Here is a 20,017-nt window from a genome sequence, read left to right on the forward strand (position 1 = left end):
GGCGCATCTAGTGAATGCATGGGTATCAGAAACGAAATAAAAGGAATAAAGTGAAGGAAAGGAAAAATAAAAAATAAAAATAAGAAAATAAAAATAGAAATAAATAAAACTAGGATTTGGGAATAAAAATAAAAAACAATGAAAATAAGAAAAGGAGCAAAAATAAAAATATGACAAATAAAAAAGTAAACAAAAACAAATAGTACGCCAGGAAACGCTTTCGCCTTGCAGCACTTTAGAGAGCCAAAGTGCCTGAATTTTTTGTTCTTCTCACATCGATATTCTCCGCAGCATGCCAGCTTCAGCAGACAGCCATCAAAGTACTTGATCTTATAATCCAAGCTGCAAAATAGTCCCTGTGAGGAATTTGGGCTGATGAGTTTGCCCAACAATGAGGAAGGCACGGAAGGAAAACTCTTCTCAGGTTTCCTGCACATTCAAGATGCAGAACTCGGTTTTAATTGAAAGCTGTTAGCAGAAAAATAGTGTTCGTAAAGCCTCTCGACTTATTCACGCGCTGGCTATTAATAAATTTGCTTACTTCATAGCGTATGTCTCCCTTCACCCAGACCGATAAACTTTGTGCCACAGGTCTCTTCCATTCTCTTCGCACTCTCATTTCTCAACCGCGACCGACAAGTGGCTCCCCTCTCTGGTACAGTTCAAGGGCGCTAGCTTCCCAGGCTAGCATTCCCCCATCCAGGCGGCGCTTCTTCCTACTCCCTCCCCTGCCGGAGGCATCTAACCTCCGTATACTTCCTCTTCCTTCCAATATGTCTCTAGTCCCGCATGCCAGCCGCTGACATGCTGCTGTCTATGATCATTGTCCCCCATCGATACTCATGGAGTTGCACACACAGATGCTTCTTACGTGGCTCCTCGCGGCTCCGGTATAGCCAGGTGTCATTGGCCGTTGCGTTACCTCCGGTAGGATGGGTGCCAACGATACCTCTTTAGTTTCCAACTTCGCATTGTTGAGGTTCATGAGAAAGAGTCGTTCTTCCACCATGTCGAACACTGTTGAGTTGAGCCACATATTTTGCCGCTTGTTTTCTATAGTCGTTAAGTACCCTTCCCGCTACAAAAGATGGCTGCGCAAGAAGAAAATTATGAGCTCCTGTGAGAAGCTCTTTCCTCCAAAACAACCGAACCATTGCACTGATATGTAGCGCAGGCTACACAGGACACGTAGATTATTTTCGAAACTCAGCGAAAACAGCGTACCCCAGGGATATTAAGCGGCCTTGGGTTCCGTCATGTGTTACTCAAAACGATAGCTTAAAATAAGCACATTATTTATAGAAAATAATTTTAACTTAAAATAGAATGGTGCGTCGCTTTCGTAGTTGAACTTTTCACACAATAATCATCAAGAACAAATCATCCACAACAAGGTCAAGGCTCCTATAAAACCAGCTAAGAACGCTTAGAGGAACCGTCGTTTTGCAGCAAGGCAGTGATTTAGGGTATAATTGCTATCACCTGTTGATGGAGGCCGAAAATCTACCCTTTGCACGGTCAAGGACGCAGTCTGTTCGCGGCCATTGTGAAGTTACAGCCCATACTGTGTAAACCAAAGCCGGGCTTATAAATATGCGAAGACGCTGTGCCACACAGAAGCATAACCGTTAAGAGGCAAGAATTTACATCCGTCATGAAAGCGCATACAGTGACGACATGACAGCAGTTCGAAGGTAAGCCAAATATCTCGCTATATTATTTAGAGCGGTCTTGAAACGCGCAGGTGATGTCTCCACATGGGTCCCACGTACCCACTCACCCCCTAAAAGCTTCGGAACCACAACAGTCAAGGGCATATCAAGATTAAGGTTCCAGCACATGTCAGTCCGGGTCCTTCACGTCCTGCAGCCAGAGGTACCGCCTCACGTGTCTCCAGCTGTCCGAGTCGAGCTCGTCCAGCTGCATACTCCCGTCGACGCGGGGCTGGCACACGACTCGCTCTCTGACAACGCCAGCCACCCGCATGAAGTCGTGGATGCCTTGGATGAGCAGAAGCCCGTTTCGAATCATCGATGCGCCCTCGGCTTCACTGGTTGACAAGACTTCCGCAAATTCTCGCCGAAGGGCAGGATGCCGTGACACCACCTCCAGGGCAATGGCGTTGAATCTGCAAAGAAGGTGGTTTACGAAATTACACAGCGCTTGAATACGTCGAAAGTATACCGAGCTTAAGATTGTTGCGTGCTAATCGCGGGAGCAGAGCTGAGGTGTGAAAATGGCTGCGCTGGAACGAAACTTCCGACAGATGCAAGAGATCGACCGCTGCCTATATATCGAAGCACTTTTTTTTATTAATCCAGGTGTTCCACCGCTCTCATATTTGATTGCGACAACCCTAATTTTTTGGCCCACTACTATCTCCTGAGCTCCTCCGAGAAGACATCCTTGTCTACAATCGGTTACCTCGCTGGAAGACCATCTCTTCCACAAAACCATGTGGAGCACGTCTCTTCACAAATTAAAAGTGGGATCCGCCTCCCCAGATCATATTCTCAAGTGCTCAAAGTATAAATTGGTTTTTACATATCTTTTCTTGAAGACACAAAGTATGCGAATGAGGGACTGGGCAGGACAAAAAAGTTAACACGTCACGAATTCATATTAGAAGACAAAGTTGGCAACGTTTTCAAACTTTTCTTTTTAACTAAACATTTTGCCTCCACTGCAAAAAAAAAAAAAGAACGGAGCATTACCAGCTGTAGCCGCTCATAAAGACTTCACACGGAGAGTAGTTGTTCCAGTGAAGAATGAGTGCCGATGGCAACATCGAACACTGGTGTGCTCAGATTCAATCGCAGCCATGAGCGCAAATGTTCGCAGCGTTTTGCTTCTGCGATTCTTCTACACGTAAGCGGGACCCATAACTTTTTACGAAGCCGCTTGCTTTCCAGTCCCTCATTGCACAATTATACAATTATTAAAGTGAGGTAGTGCGCTTCTGCGCACAGGTACACGAAAGAGGATTCTGAGCTCGCCTTTTCACCGCGGGAACTGCATCAGCAAGCCTCAAGCATTCTTATTCGAATTATTGTCCTGTGCGCCCGATTTCCCCGGCTCCCTCTGTTATTTTTTAACTGACCTCAGAGAGTAGGAGGAGTCAACCAACGCGTGGAGTGCCTTTCAGCCAGTAGCGTGGCGGCTTGCCCCCCTGCCACGGCGGAGTGATACGTAGTAATACGCGGAGTGATCTGCGAAGGCAAGGAGTCAACGCGTATTTTTTTATTTACGTCGGCCTAACTTGCGGCTGTGTCGTCTGCGACTGAAACTATTTATTAACGGAAACCTTAAAAAAAAAGATAAAAGCTGTGGGGACGCCTTCGTCCCCTGCGTTCACTTTCCCGCATTGCACCCCACTGTTGTTAGCTGCCCCCGAAAAGCACTCCTCTCGGTTCGGTTACTTTTAACTAACAGGGGAGGGCGCTCGCGTCGCAGCGACAGCAGCGCCACGGATGGCGTGTTTTGCCGCTCGCGCGCGGGGGAATGCTGGCTCTCTTCTGCTCGGCACCGGGGATAGCTCGCGGACGTTTCGCGAGCCGCTTCGCTCTTCGTCGGCGGGCGACCTCGTGTGGAAACCTGTTCCCCTCAGCTCGTCCCGTCCGGCCTCGGAGATATTCCCTTTGCCCTAGCGTGGGCGAACGTTCGCTCGTAGCCGTACTGGTGAGTCGGACATCTTCGATTCCTCAGTGCATTTTGTTGCTAGCTGGCGTTATTGTTGTTATAGCAATAAATGCCTTGTTTGTGTTAGCCAGTGTGTCGTTCCTTTGTTCCCGCAGAGCAAGGCCCGCCGTGGTCGCCGTGCGCTCGGTAGCGTACGCGACCACGGGGTGGGGTCCGCGCGGCTTTGAACTGTGTCAGCCGCGCTTAAAGGGCCCGTGCCCACCCCAGCGCAACAGACACTCTCTACCTCTCTTTGAGCGAGCCTCCTCTCCTTCCATTCCCTCCTCGAAATTCTTCTCTCCCGCTCCTCGTCGAGTATCACTCCTTCCTTCTCCGGTGTAAGCCGGAGGCGTGGTGTCTGTGGAGTGCGTCACAGGGCGACGTCATGGCCCCGCCTTCAATAGAATTCTTTTCTTGGTTTTTGCATTTTCTCCGCACACTGAACGATCGAGAGGCGCGATCGGCTCGACCACCTAGACTTGTTAGCGAGCGCATCCTTTCATACATCTGTTTGTCATTCCCAGTTAACGAGCCACCTTTCCATTTTTTTTTAGGCCCCCCCACCGCTTCACGAGCGGAGGGGCGGAAGTCGGTTCTGTTCGAAACACACGGCGAAGCGCGGACCCGGCAACCGCCCGTTTGCTTTTCTCCATGCGTGTTTGTGTTCTGTGTGTTTGGGTCTTTTCTCCGCTCCAAAGCATATGTCATTCATTAGAGTCAAGGCGTACGCAAGATGCACGAAAGATAAGGGGTGTGTGTGCGGAGCGGTCAAGTGGGCGAGCGAGGGAAAGGCTCTGCTGCACTACTAATTAAAACCTTGTTTTGGGGGGCTCGCATAGAAGAAAAGAAACTGAGAAGGGAGCGCGCACGCAGAGCGTCTCGTGACGTGATCACGGCGGGGGGGGGGGGGGGGGGGGGCGAACCAACTCCGTCAGTTTTACTATTTTTTTTACTTTTTATGGCTAGGGTTCAAGACCGTCGCCGCACGCTCCCTCCGCAGTTATTTTTTTTTTTGTTCCTTCATGCGGGTTTGTAGGCATGAGCCAGAACAGAAGGCGCTGCGGAAAGCCTTGTGCAGACGACGCGACGCCAAGGCTACGCCCAACCTTCTCCCGTCAATCAGAACGATGCACCAATGGAGTGCCTTTAGCGAAAGTAGCCCCCCTTGACGTCAGCGGGGTGCAGAGTAGTGGGCCGGGCCCGTTTTTGAAGGAAGGAAAGAACGAACGGGCTTTGATTTGAATTTTCGCAGCTTTTCGGGGCGCGCATGGCTCTAGTATTTTGCAGAGGTTATCTTCGATGCCTCATCTATGCAGTGGGCTTGTTTTTCAAAAATGTCCGGACCCTGGGCAGTGGCCCTTTAAACGGGGAATACGTGTTTATCTCCCCCATTTTAACCCCACAAAGCGTAGGCGAAGCCGCCACGCGACTGGCTGAAGGAACTCCAATACGTTGGTTGACTCTTCCTATACTCTCGGAGGTAAGTTAAAAAAGAAAGGCGGGAGCCGGGACGTTTAATCCGATTGAATAGGAAAATCGGCAGCATATAACAATAATTCGAAGTTTCTAAGTTTTCGGAGCGTGTATATATAGAGTTTCGGATACCGCGTTAAAAAGACGAGCTCGAAATCCCGTTTAGTGCACCTTTAACGCGTCGGTCGCCGCCAGACTGCCATCGTCATATATATCTACAGCAGCTAAGGCATGTTTGAGGACTTTTCCTAAGAGATATAGCGTCGTTTCTCTAAATAAGTAAATTAGGCGTCTGTCACTTCAGCGCGTAAGCAAGAACATGTCCAACAGTGCAGGTTGACTTACTTGTCACATATGGTAGCCGTCGCAAAAAGAGACGCCCGGGTCACGAGGTCCGAGTTGCGCTGTACCGCATCCAACACTGAAAACCAGTCCTGCGTAGGTCTCATTCCGGCACGGAGAACGACCCCAGTGAGCGTGTAGTTGGAAGCAATATTTGCCGACAGCCTCCGAACAAAGGCGCTTGGTCCACTGGGAATCCGAAGCCACATGTCCAGTCTTCTTATATATCCACTCAGTATTACAGCGTCCGCCAATCCCTCCACATCTTCCAGATTCACGTTAGCTACGGTGACAATCAGTTCACTTATACTTCTGTTTACAGACAACGACTCAAGAATGACGTTCCACCATGTGTTCGAAACACTGGGGTCATTGTCATTAGGTGAAACGAAGAGTTTAAGCACATGCAGTGTTGAAGTTTCGCGAATATAATCGGCGATCATCGAAGAGAGCGAGAAATCATCTCTGGATAGGGTAAAGCATACGGTCCTAATATGGCTAAGGGAAGACAACCGCTGTAAGGTGCTGCGCTCAAAGGTGCGAAGGTTGCGGCTGAAAAGCCAGACTTCTGAAAACCCTTCGCATTCGTATCCACTCATACCGTCATGGTAGTAAGTTCCCAGATGAACTTTGTTTTCAGCACCGCTTCCGCTCAGAACCTTGCATACATGCTGAAGCGGCTCTCTGTCCCACATGTACGACAGAACGGTCACCTTTTGCAGCATTACTTTCCGAGGCAGTTCCTTGAAAAGCAACTCCCAGCTTTCAGGCTGCCAGAAATGGACGGGAAGGCTGAGTTCTTCGAGTGTTTCGTTCTTTATGACCGCCTCGAGGCAGCAGTCAGCGATGTTGGGAGGTTGAGATTGCGGTATCCCCGAGAAAGAGTCAATGTGAAGAACGCGTAGTACTTTGTTTCCTAAAACGATGTTCGCCAAGTACTGCGCGAACTCCCGATCAATTCTAAAATATTTAAGGGTGACGGACGTCAGGGTTTTGTTCGACACGAGTCCCTCGAGAACCGAGCTGAGCCAGCTTTGAGTATCCATTTCAAGGACGGCCACGATTTTCAACGTCGTTAGCGTGGCGGTGGTATCCAGGTAACGACACAACGCCCGCCGATATGAGTCGGTTCTGGGCCGGTAGCGTATGGACAGGTCTCTGAGAGTCGAGTTCGCCGCGAGGGCTGTGAAGAAGGCCACTTCGCCTTCGTGGTTATCTAATAGTGCTTCAGACGTGTTCAGGCTCACTAGGGATGTTGTCGTGCGGACGAGTCTAGATAGTACTGGCGCCATGTTTGGTGGACACATCCCGTCGGACTTGAACTCCAACTCCTCCAAATTTTTCAGCGTGGGGATGGCGGCGCAGACGTTCTCCGGCATGCAGTAGTGGGAAAAGTGAAGCTTCAGCACTTTCACGGATGTGTTCGAATGCAGGGCACTGGCGAAAATATGAGAGTGGATGCTTAAGGCGACCGGATGGACTTGAACGGATACTACGCAGTGGTGAGTCTTGAGCAACCAGTAGAGAAGCGTAGAAGCTTGGTGCGTTTGGGGTTGCTCTAGCTCATGCAGGCTGGGGTGGTCACCAGGGATGGGGGTCAGGCAGAGATTTCCACTTCTTCCTGGCAAAAAGCGCAGTTGAAGGCGAATGTGAATCAAGAACTCGTTCCACACGGACAATCTCCGGGAGATCTGGCACGTCCTGTACTGCGCCGCCGTGCAGGAAGCTCGATAGTCTATGGTCGCTCCAGAGAAGCAACTCATGGCGTTTTCCAGTTTGGCCAACGACTTCGGAATTGGTTGCTCAGGGTCGGGCTCGGGTGGCGACGCTGCTTCCTCTGGGCGCCATTCAGGGTCCGCCATTTTTATCTACAGGTGAAAGAAACGTGAAGGGCTTAAGAATAACTTGAAATACGAATTCGTGGCTCCATATACGCGCACTAGAATGAGTACCGCTAGTACTACGCGTCGCGTATCACACTAGTACAGACATAATGGGCATCGGAAAATTCAGGAACAACGTGATTGCAATGGTTTGGTTTGGCTTATAGGGGTTTAACGTCCTAAAGCAACTTAGGCCATGAGTGACGCCGTAGTGAAGGGCTCCGGAAATTTCGACCACCTGGGGTTCTCTAACGTGCACTGACATCGCACAGCTAGTACATCTAGAATTTCGCCTTCATCGAAATTCGGCCACCGCGGCCGGGATCGAACCCGCGTCTTTCGCGTCAGCAGCCGAGCGCCGTAACCCCTCAGCCACCGCGGCGGGGCTGCTTGCAATGCATGGATAACATCGACATATCTCAGTGCGAATACAGAGGGCAGGAGTCCAGCGTGTTTTGGGCCCGTTGCCCTGCTAGCTATGACTGTACTTTTCAGAGTTTCGTATTTATTTTGTAATACCATACCTTGAGCATTAAGGCCAACCCACATGGAACGATTTTCTCACCAAAGAGCGACGAACGTCGCCCGGCGTCCAAGAGAAAGCTGTTCACCGCCGATCTAGCACAGCAAGATATGTTAGCCTGGAGGCCGGCCACTCGCTTGAAGCGGTCACTGCGGTCGTCAGCGCGGAGCAACAAGACGAGCAACTGCTTCTGACTTGTGTCCGCATTTTTTCCCCCGCCTACCCGGCCGGAGGGAACGCGATGACGAAAGCAGTGTGTGTCGTGCACAATAGCAAGCTTCGGAATAGAGCGTACGTGTTGACGTACTCTAAACGTCAGCATTTTTCGGGGCATTACGTTTTATCGCGTTATCATTAAAAGCCTCATCGGGAAAAAGCAGGTCGTTGGTCATAAAGTTCACTCATTTGCTGGAGAGAAGTGACGTAACCAGACCGGAATGAACGTACGTCATGTCCGGTAAAGGCATCGACAGCTTTTAATGCTACCGCATTCTCAACACACAAGGTAACTAACTGTGTGCACGCAGGTGGAAACCGCGCGCCTGCAAGAGGACGCAAAGCGACGTCAATCAAATTGCGTAACTCCGTGACGTACGTACCACGTGACCCCTGCCCCGACCGCGCTGGATCACCCAAATGGCAAAGAGCACCGCTTCATTTGCGTCACGGAGTGACGCGACTTGACTGATGTCGCTCTACGACCCTCCCGCAAGGCCGCGGTTTTCGAATGGCGCAAGAAATGCCCAAATGACCGACAGCGTCGAGGGTATATCCCGTTTTCGGTATTCTACAATTGAGATGGCTATTACTCTACTTTTAACGTTCATAGATCCCTGGGAGCCCTCATGCCACTCCTTGCGCAGTGGTATGAATAGCATTGAATAGCATTCTCAATAATTAAGAAGCCTAGCAGTAAAAGTTCAAAGTTAACTATTCAATACTAGCTAACCAGCCCGCTAGTTAGAACATCTTAGCTGCATCCTGATGTACTACACCACTCACGATGCTATTTCGAATTCGCCACTGACTTGCGGTGGCAGGTGCCGCCAACAGTGTGGCAGTGTGTGATCCAGGTTCTTCCCAGTAACCCCTTGGGACCAATAATTAATTTAACTGCCACCTGCCATGGTGGCCAGTATGCTCACAATCCGGTGAGCAGGTTGTGATGACACCACAGGATCACGTGACCTAGCTGGCCCACTTACCTCCTTAGGTAGTTTCTCTAGGAATTTTCCGGGATTCTTCGCTCCCGGTCAACGACGCCGACGACGACACCGGATTTTCTGCGACACGAACTCTCTAACGCCATCGCGTTAAAAGCCAATGGTAACCACCTCCTTGGTGGTAACAGACGACGGCCGAAAGCATCGTCATCCATCGTCGTCAACGGAGTCTCATCTTACGACATGAGTCCCTCCGGTAGCCAAAACAGGAATTAGACAGGGATTGTCCATTTCGCCAAAAGCTATAGAACGATTTCGGTACCATCATTGGTTGTTTTTTCAAGGATTTAACGATTGAACACCCTTAGAACTTCTTGACCGGTGCTGCAGCGGGCGGACGCAATTCGAAGTGCACATGTACAGATTGAGCTATAAGCCGACACGGTGGATCAGTGGTTATGGCGCTCGGCTGCTGAATCGAAAGGCGCGGGTTCGACCCCGGCCGCGGCGGTCGAATTTCGATGGAGGCGAAACTCTAGAGGCCCATGTACTGTGCCATGTCAGTGCACGTTAAAGAACCCCAGGTGGTCGAAATTTCCAGGGCCCTTCACTACGGCGTCCCTCATATAGCCCGAGTCGCTCTGTGACGTTAAACCCCATAAACCAAACCAAACCAACAGTTTGAGATATTAGGCAGCTATACCACCAAGAACGTGGTAATATTGGTGTACGAGCAGTACAACTGAGTTATCACTCACCCACAGTTAGGAGAGGATCCGGTGCTTGCGGCCCTCCTACGCCGATCTCATCGCAGAGGCTTTGTCGGGAATCTGGTCGCTTCGTCTTCTCTGCTCTCGCGCGAATATACACCGACGCCCTCACTCGGCTGCCAGCAAAGCATGCTGACACGGAACAGCTGTCTGCATAACTGTTGTTTTCGAACCGTAGACCGTGAGGCCAATGTCAAGCAGATTACAGATTGCCAGAACTCTGGCGCTCTGAACACACTTTTAATAGTGCGAAGGAACGCCCGCGTCGCAGAAAAGCGGGCGTCGTCGTCGACGTCGTTGACCGCGAACCAAAAATCCACGAAATAAATCATCAGAGAAGCACCTATAAGGTGGTCCACCTAGGCGGCAGCTGGTGGCGTTGTGGCATCACAACCTGCCCACCGCAGTGTGAACAAACCGCCCAGCGTGCCAGGCGGCATTTAAATCAATGATCGGTCGCGAGGGGTCGCAGAAACCTTATCGGAGGTAGTGCACTGTACCTGCCATCGCAGGATAGTGATGCGTTGTGCCGTTTAAGCATTCCAGTTCAGCAGCGGGTGTGCTATTTCTACAGCATTTAACCAGCATGGGTTTCTCGTCTTGTAATCCCAGCCTCCATTATCCTTTATTTTTGGCTCACAGGAGGCGTGGGCCCGTGCAGCAGTGTTCAAAGGTCCCTAAAAAGGGTGTTGCAGATTGGCTATAAAATGCTTGCATTATGTAAAGTACAGGACACCAAGCGTTCATGCCGCGTACGAGACCTCCAAGGCGAGCCGATAATTTTCAATACAATTTTTAGAACTCCCGCTCGCGCGCCTCACGGCGACCAGCAGCGCCGAGCTTTCGCCCGAATCCACGCGCATTGAGTCACGTAGCGCTCTTTACGTCAGCAGCGGAATGCCATCATTGGTTCGCCGCGCCAGCGCCGCCGACGCCAAGCCAGTTTAGCATGCAGTTTAGGAGTTTAGGAAGCATTGGCTGCGCCCCCTGGGAATTCCAACGCGCGTCGGCGGTGGGGCCGAGTGCGTGGAGCCAGCACCCTCATGGAGGAAGTTCTTTCCTTCCTCCATGCAGCACCCTCCATTTCAGCGTGCAAGAAGTGACGAGAGGAGAGGGAAAGGTGCGAAGACGCGGAAATTTTTGACTACAGACAACTCAGCTTCCGCAAAACGCATCAATAAAATTTTTGATGGAGGAAATTTGTGACGCTGCGTCCTTTAGCATTCTAGGCGTATCGCATCTTTGTTGAGACCCGCTTTCACAGCCCCTTTAACAAACGTGACGGCGGTAGATGTTGCTCACAGGCTTTTACTTATTTCCTTTTTACTCTAAAGGCCGGTTCACATTCAAGCGACTGAGCGATTGAGCGAGGCGCGTCGCAGCGAAAATTTCCAGCTTGTTGAAACCTCGCTGCTCTACGCAGCTTAAGAGAACTTCTTGCTGGGCTAGTTGGTAATTCATTGTAAAAGTAAAGGCGCCAAAAAACCACACACACACAAGACAAGAGAACGGGACAGAGCGCCTCAAAACAGCAGCGACGACTCAAAACAGGTTTTTATGCCGCGGCGACAAGATTCGCTAGCATTTTTCGCTTGCATGTGAAACAGGCTTAATGCGGCCGTTTGTGTGCTGTGAGCCAACGTTTGGTTGACCCGTGTCGCCGTCGGTGTAACCAATCGCGGGGGGAGAGCGGTTGTGCGCTCCTTGAGGCCGGCCGAGCAGGGCGAACGAAAGTACCGCCGCTCGCTCATAGATGGCGCCACAGTGGTGTGCGCCATTAGGGTATAGTACATATTCTAGGCACTATAATTAGGGTGCCTCGATGCCGGGCAAGCATCGAGGCACCCTATAATGCCGTGCGTGCCGCCGTCTATCACCACTGCATGAGCGGATCGAGGTAGGGTGGATAGGGGAGGGAGGGCGCTGCCTCCTCGCAGTCGCGCTATGCTCCGCTCCGGTGTCGGGCGGTGCTGTGAAATGTGCTGCACGCGATAGATTGTCCGCGTCGGCCACACCACTCACATCGTTAGGCATTGCATGGGGCAGCAGGATGAACATATCTCCATCCATTTCTCAGACCGCAAAGCCACCTTCATGAGGAAAGACTGGGAGAGGAGAGCTACTTTTAACAAAGCGCGTGTGGAAAATAAGTGTTTTGTAACTGTACATACAACACATACCTCAAACTCTTTGCCTCAGGGTGTTTCAACTAACACTATATAATTTTTAAAAATTGCCTTTTTGAGTTAGAAGAGCGCTTTTTTGGCACAGCATTGTCAGTGGTGTAGTACATCAGAATATAGCTAAGACGTGCTAATACTAATACTGAATAGTTGTAGCATAACTATTACTGTGGCTTGTTAATTAATGAGAGGTGTGTAGCCCAGCACAAGTAATTTCCATATCAGTGTTTAGAATTTCAAAAATGGTTACCCACGGACTGTGGCCCCAAAATTTGATATTGCGCCAAAATACATACGCTTTCGAGAGGCCTGCAGGCAAAGCAAACTCTCCAGTCCTCATAACTCGTCAAAAAAGCCAAAATTTGGTGGGATATATTATCGAGGGCAATTGCATTTTAGAAATTCTGAAAACATATGAATATTACTTACGATGGGCTATGCACCACTCAATAATTAAGGAGCCTAAGAGTAATAGTTAAAAAGTTAACTATTGAATATTAGTTAACCAGCATTGCTAGTTAGTGCATCTTAGCTGTATCGTGATGTACTGCACCGCTGATAATGCTGTTTCGAAGGAAGTGCTCTTCTAAAAAGCCTAGTTTTAAAAAGTGTGTAAAGTTTTAGGTGAAATGGCCAGTACATCATAAAATCAACACACCTGAAGAGCTGCACTCAATTAAGTTTCCCATTGGGAGTATCGCATTCATCCTTAGAATTTTTTAAAACAAAGATGGCAGCTGATATGTAGTTTTATGCATGCTACCAAGGCGAGAGTTGCATTTGTCAGTGCCTGTCTAGCGCACTGTTAAAACGTTCGCCATGGCCGAACAAGAGAAAGATCCTGAAGAAAGCTTAGAGGGATTGCGTGGTGCCAACCCTCGAATGCGTGAGACCACCCTTGAACATCTCTATCTCAATCAAAGATTGACTCGATGACAGGAAAGCAGAGCCTTGAAGTTATATTAAACACACTCACACGTAGTTATGGCATGTTTTCTCTGATTGTTGGCAGATTAATTATGACAGCACTGCTTTATAAACATTTCACTCTGCTGAGCCATTCTGTGGAAGGGAAGGGGCCGTATCGCTCCCTCCACTTGAACGTGTTGTGTGTGCTGCTTGTATCATGCGATGCCGGGATGAAGGGGAAAGCTCGCATGCTGTGTCCCTCGTATCCTAAGCGAAGCAGGGTCAGGACCCCTTGCGATTTATGCCAGTGGTTGCCTCAACTACAGCAGTCATTCGGAAATGGCCTCCACTCTAAAGCTTACTTCGTTGCTCCCTACTTCATGTGCGCCCTTCTCGAGAAGTCAAAGAAAACATATCCACAGTCCGAACAGTGTGCGGTCTATGGTCCATAGTCCAAGTGGGCCTGGCAGTAAGTACACATACTGGGTCGAGTATGTCAAAGCAGTCTCATACTTGACGCTGTAGAAGGCATATCTACTGTCGATTCCATCCAGGGCAGGAGGCAACACCCTACAAATGGACGGCACAGCTCGTAAGCTGCCTTACATATCCCAAGGCATTCTCAGTGATCGATGGAGAGGCGTTTCAGGGGTTATTTTTTTAAAGTGATTTATAGAAGGGGGGTGGGTGTCAGATAATGCGACGGGCTAGATCTAAATTTGGCTTACATAATTTATACTGGTTTCAAAGAAACGTGGATACATAGTCGTTTATTTCTATTCCACACTCGCCTTTCTGGCATCACGCTTGCCCAGCAGATACACTTTCATGACAGCACATACATTACACATGTTAACAAAAAACACAATTTTACCTCAGCAAAAAAATCGCAGACATCCATTGCTTACATCCACTGCAACGCAGTTCGGTGAAACGATAAACTGCATGTACATACACACACTTACAATCCAGCTTACAACAGCCTTGGTCAAAAGATTACAGGACATAGCGTTAGGTTTTGGGCACAACACAGTAAGTCGTATACTAGGTAGTAGTCAACACTGACCCTGCCAGAGCTCTGAAGTGGCAGATGTTCTAACGAACTTCTATTACATAGCTCAGAAGAGCACATACGTGCACACATTCTTATTACCTTGCAACATGTATTCCCTCAATGTTGCAATTCTCTGCAACTATGGACAACACAATGCATTGCATATTTCATTCGGTTTATTTACCATTGATGTATACAGCTGCTCATGACAGTTTATGCCGGAAGAATGGAGACCACTCATCAAAAAGGCACCTTTGTATTCGGGAGGAGATGGCTGGCGCTTCTATGTACATGTGCGCGATTAACAACGTATTCTTGGTTACCAGTGGTCTCCCCATGGCTTGGCTACACACAGATGCCAATGGGCATGCATTCATTTTGTAAAAATATCTTACATTTAAAATACTCTCCGCCCCGACAACCGTTCCGACCACAGTGTATGCATCAAAGCCGAAGGATTTTGCACACATACATGCCACCATTACTTGTTGCTCATTGTTCCCAGCGCAAATAATTGATGCACCAGCATTTAGGAGGAGCCATTTGTTCGTAATCTGTTTCTCATTCAAAGCACGTTGGGAAAGGGAACACTCAAAATAAAGAACATTGTTCGAGGTAGCTGTTGTACCTTGAATGGTGTCATCTATGCACAAGCACGTATTGGTGGGAGAGTTTAGTAGACATCACTAAAAGACAATAGACACTCAAGCAGGTGCATTAACAACTGATAGTTTATTCTTGTCGCACAGAATAAATAACTGCAGCCAAGTAATAAACATCCAGATAATCAGCACTGTCATGCACAGTGCACAATTTTTTATAGTTTTTTTTGGGGGGGGGGAGGAAATGGCGCAATAACTGCCTCACATATCTCGGTGGACACCTGAACCACGCCATAGGGGAAGGGATAAAGGTGGGACTGAGAGAAGAAAGACCCACCTTTATCCCTTCTTCCCTTACGGCCCATGGTTCAGGTGTCCGCACACCTTTTTTTGGTTTATGCCCGACACCCAAGGTATGCAAGCTTCTTTGCCGATAAACATACTGAGGGATCACTGACACGACTCACCATGCTTCTTGGTCTCAAGCGCTTCCAGCATTTCTCCGGTTAACTAATCTCTGGCACTATCCAGAACACGGGTCCTGTTGAAGTATGGTGCTCACTTGTGAGCCTTACTGTGAACTCTTGTGTGGCATAAAAGTCAATTTTCAGTCTTGTACCGATGCTCATACAATCTACATGAGGCTCAATACAATCATACAATACAATACGATGCTCAACACAATCATACAATAACGTCTTGGCACTGTGCCAAGACGTTATTGTATGATTGTATAAAGGTACACACCTACGTTTGGTGAGGTGTGTAAACGAAAAAATGGTATTGTATTGCATTTTTCTGCATGCTGCGCATGATGACACTGATTTTATGGGCGTTTACCACTTGTCCGCAGTCATTTATTCTGTGTGACAAGAAAAAACTATCAGCTGTTAGTGCGTCTACGCATGTCTCGAGCCTTCTTCTCCGTCTGCAGTCTATTTTTTGGCGCCGTTTCGGAATAATCTATGCACAATATTAAACACAACATCTACTACAAATACTGCAGCACCAAAAACCATGACTTGCACATGCAGCTCAAAAATGCACCAAATTGACGTCTCCGCGCTGCAAGAATGTTCACATGACAATTCTTCAGGTGTCATTATCCCTTCAGTTACTCAGTGCCACCTACAATCAGCTTGAACAGCACCAAGGAGCAAATGTCTGTTGCATATTTACACTAAGCAGCCTCGAGGCATTGTAAATTCCATCAAATGCAATGCCAGAAACAATTGTACAACTGCTACACTGTACTAGTCGTAAACAGCACTGCACACTGCAAGTGCTGGAGGAATTTTATAAGCCCAACTGTTGCAACAAAGACACAATCAGCTCTCATTTGACAGACCACAAAGCAATCTAAACAATGTTGAATCAGTGAGAGGCAATGTGGGAACCAAACAGCCACATAATTCAATCCTCGATTTAGTTGCTCACTGCACAACGACAAACCTACCAGGGCCATTAGAATGGCAATCTTGATCCTAGGAAGAGATGTGAGCACAAAAGCGGGTACATGGATTGGAAGACTTGAGGGATAGTTGGAAAAAAACCACATCACAGTCACAAGATTGGAGGTGCTCACTACACACACACACACACACACACACAAAAAAAAACAACAGAAAATAGTGGCTCCGAGACGAATGACTCAGAAGTGGAACTACAAAGAGGTAAATATTAGGAAAAATGCTAGTTGGAGACTATATATATGAATGTACATATCGGGTACCAAGGCGGCACACCTCGTCAAACATCACACATCGCGTATGGCTTCATGATCAGAGGGATCAAGTCTGTTTTTGATCCCGGCTAATGGAATGAAGATTGTTGCACACGCACCAACAGACAACAGTCCTTTTCCTTCTCTTGCATTGCTCTCAGCCCCAGATCAGCTAACGCAGGTAGGCTCTTCAGTAGAACACACACATTCTCTCCAAGCCCACCGACAAGACATGGGTTGTCTTGGAGTCCTGTTTGACAGTCGCGTGTAAGATTACTCTCGTGCAGACTTGTCACGCTGACCTGCCTACAGACTCCGGGAATGCACTAAAGGCAGTCATATTGGCAGCTGGTGAATTAAAATGAATATATTCGACATAGTACTTCGCGAATTTTCAGCTTAAAAAAGGGATACTGCACATATTGGCGGGTAAATCAATCCCCTGGATTTGACATGGGCCTGTGTCTTCTGTTAATAAAGTGCCTAGTGGAAGTCTTGCAGAATCCTAGAAGGTCAAGATCCGTCCCAGAGAAGGTAGCACTCGTGCTTGTAGAATCTGGAATCCATAAAAGACAAAAAATATACCACCACTGTAAGTGTTTGCCTCAGCAGGACACAAAAGTGTTTATACATCATGGTGCATCTTCTTTCAAATGAGCTCACATTATGTGAACTGTGACAAGATTCTGCACACGTCACCTCGGTAACATGCATGGGGAAGAGTTCCACAGCACCAGCATTTATGTCTGCTCTCTCACATAAAATGCTTCACATGAAAAAAGTGATGTGTCTTTAAAGAGCACACTGCCGCAATATCTCAGTGTGTGGTCGTCTCTGAATGTTAGACATTCAAAGTGTTGAATTAGTTGCTTTAGCCTGGTGAGCCCATTTTTTACCTTGTAATGTATATTGCAAATAGTCATTGATATTTCAGTTGTTAATATTTTTGATACTCTGTTTTGTATTGTCACAATGCATTAAATTTGTGACTTCATTTCATTTTAATCTGGGATAAAAAGGAAATCTTATGCTCCCACATTTTGTGTATCACTGTTATACTTAAGCGATATATTTGTTGTCTTTGGAGTGTAGCCATCTAGTTTTTTTGGGGCTCGAGAGCCTGTCAAGCTCATTCGGGCTTTTTTCTCTCTATGTTCCCTCTCACTGTTGAGTAAATAAATCAACTTACACTTCGAATGCAAGTTTCATGGTGCACTTCATTTTCTGCATCAAGATAAATCTGCAGGCAGCAGAAATACTAAATTCCACTTGGTTACCAAGCCAAAAGGCCAAGGACCACTAGAGGTACGACACAAAGTTGAACAGAAGTGTTCACCTTGGTTTTGACGACCTCGCCGTCGACAGTGATGGTGCTGTCGGTGAAGGACTCCAGGCGGAATGCACGCACGGGGATGAGGCGCACGAACGGAAGGTCCACGTGCTCTCCGGCCTCCTGTGCCTTGAAGTAGCTGAGCACCTGGATGCGCGACACATCGCCGCGGATGAGCAGGAGCCAGGCGATGCCGTCGTCCAGGCGCGACTCGGGCGCAATGAACAGGTTGGTGCCCAGGTGGCTGACCGTGCTCGAGTAGCAGATGATGAAGCGCCCTTCCTCCACCGTCCAGTCATCTGGCACCGGGTCTGTGAGTGCTGGGAAGCCGTCCGGTGGCGACAGCACGGGCTCCTGTCGATGGAGGAGGCAAGAGTGTGTAGATGTGCACCTAATTTTTCAGACAACACCATACAAAACAGCTGTTTGTAAGCAAATGCAGTAATGCGACAGCCACATAGAGGCGCTAAGTAGGAGTTGTAACACGGAGGTAGTAGGCAGGAAGTGAATTTCGCTTTAAAGCAAAGTAAAGTGCTATTACCATATTTACTTTTTTTCTGAAGTGCACCCTTTTTTTTTTCTAGAAAAATCGCCTAAAAAAGTGACTGGACTCTTGCCACTGCGGAACGCAAGATTCAGTGACCGCTGTTAAGATATTGCTATTTCGTGATATGATGAGTTAGAGAATATGAGAGAGACTTCTACCCAGCAAGACCTACCCTAGAATATGCGGATATAGTCTGGAGCCCCCATCAAAAAAGTTTAATTAACAAATTAGAGCGCATCCAAAAACTAGCAGTGAGGTTTGTCTATTCAAAGTATTCACGTCAAACTAGCGCTACCAGTCTAATAGTTCAGTCAAATTTACAAAGCCTGTCACAGAGAAGAATCATTTCAAGATTAAAGTTTTTGTTCCAACTTCTTCACGGTCACTTCAAAATAGCCAATTCACAATACTTACACCCGCCATTCAAACACTCGTCTAGAACAAACCATAGTAAAACACTTCGTCAACCAGTCAGCCGTGTAAATATCCACAGGTACTCCCTGTTTCCAGATGCTATATCATATTGGAATAAATTGCCTGAAGATGCGGTGAAGTGTACGTCCGTGGAACTATTTCTTAATTATATCGAAAAAATTGACTTTTCTGTTTAATTCTCTCCTAATCTTTTTGTGTTTGGGTCAGAGAACATCTCTGTATTTTTGAATTTTTGTTTTTACTCTGATCAATGATGCATTGTAAACACTCCTGCATGGGCCCGAAAAGGGCCTGCAGTATGTTCAAATAAATAAATAAATAAATAAATATCTGTATAGTTCTAAAGTGCTCTTTTTAGTCTTCCTCACATGCTCATTTTTCGAGTAGCTCTCCCCTCCAGTCTGCTGCTCTGGTTGTGCGGCACCCCTGGTGACCCTGTCCCCTGGTGACCCTGTCCCCTGATGACCCTGTCCCCTGATGACCCTGTCCCCTGATGACCCTGTCCCCTGATGACCCTGTCCCCTGATGACCCGCATGTTTTGCCTCACATTTCTGCCTCAGGCTTTGGCCTCAAGCTTTTGCTGCACGCTTTTGCCGCACGTTTTTTCTGCCCGTTTCGCCTTCCACGGGAACCATCCTCCTTTCCCATCTCTCGCGACAACCTCCTTCTTCTATGGTAACCATCCTCCGGTTGGCAATTCCTCCACTCTGGCCATATCCTTCTCCTTCCGGGGTAAACTACTTTCCAGGTGGTTCCCATGGCTACGATCGACCAGTTGTGTATTCTTATGCTCTCATCGTACCTTCCTCCTTCCACGGTAACCATCCTCTGATTGGGGATTCCTCTGCTCTCGCAAAACCCTCCTCCTTCCACGGTAACCACCCTTCTAGTGGTTAAAAGCACTCACCAGTCACGCAGACTATTATTACTAGGACACGAAACCCAGGAACGGACACTTAACAGCTGTCGCTGCAAGATGACATGCACGTTAGAATCGAGTACGAAAATGAAACTAAACCTGGAACACCTTATAGACATTGGCATCACAAACTGGCAGCTTGGCATTTCTTTTGCATCGATATCACCTACTACAGTCGTGGATACCGACAGGCCATGTTGAACTTAAGCCAACATGGAAGCGTTCGCTGCAAAGATGCACACAGTTCATGACGACGCTGAGCTGAAAAAAAAAAAAGATGGTCCGGTGCACAGGCAAGTGGCAATCAAGCGGCTGTGTTTGGTGTTCCCGAAACTTGTGTGTGTGATTGGAGGAAGCAAAGACAGCAGGCCAGCAAGTCGACTCCGAAGTGTTTCAAGAGCCGAAGAGCCGGTTTGCAGACACAGAAGAAGGGCTTGCCGACTTCGTGCAACAAGAGCGAAAGTATTTAAAGTTAGAGCTAT

General features: G+C 48.0%; 2 protein-coding genes across 2 annotated transcripts in view; both read right to left on the reverse strand.

The window, feature by feature from the left end:
• Window positions 1-1,655: 1,655 nt before the first annotated feature.
• On the reverse strand, window positions 1,656-9,896 carry LOC149346649 (uncharacterized). Its single transcript, XM_089585431.1, has 3 exons — window positions 9,821-9,896; window positions 5,497-7,361; window positions 1,656-2,128 (listed from the first exon to the last, which is right to left on the reverse strand). Exons 2-3 carry the CDS (start codon window positions 7,353-7,355, stop codon window positions 1,843-1,845), a joined length of 2,145 nt encoding a protein of 714 aa, XP_089441557.1. The 5' UTR covers window positions 7,356-7,361; window positions 9,821-9,896; the 3' UTR covers window positions 1,656-1,842.
• Window positions 9,897-13,675: 3,779 nt separating this feature from the next.
• LOC149346650 (sphingosine kinase 1-like) overlaps window positions 13,676-20,017 on the reverse strand; it is a 126,105-nt gene continuing 119,763 nt past the window's right edge. The window contains exons 8-9 of the mRNA XM_089586565.1: window positions 17,640-17,987; window positions 13,676-16,859 (exon numbers count right to left, since the gene is read on the reverse strand). Coding sequence (XP_089442691.1) covers window positions 16,809-16,859; window positions 17,640-17,987 — 399 coding nt within the window. The 3' untranslated portion in view covers window positions 13,676-16,808. The remainder of the gene's footprint in view (window positions 16,860-17,639; window positions 17,988-20,017) is intronic.

The sequence above is a fragment of the Amblyomma mixtum genome, chromosome 4 (assembly GCF_055824585.1).
Source record: "Amblyomma mixtum isolate Tamu chromosome 4, ASM5582458v1, whole genome shotgun sequence".
Taxonomy (NCBI): Eukaryota; Metazoa; Arthropoda; class Arachnida; order Ixodida; family Ixodidae; genus Amblyomma; species Amblyomma mixtum.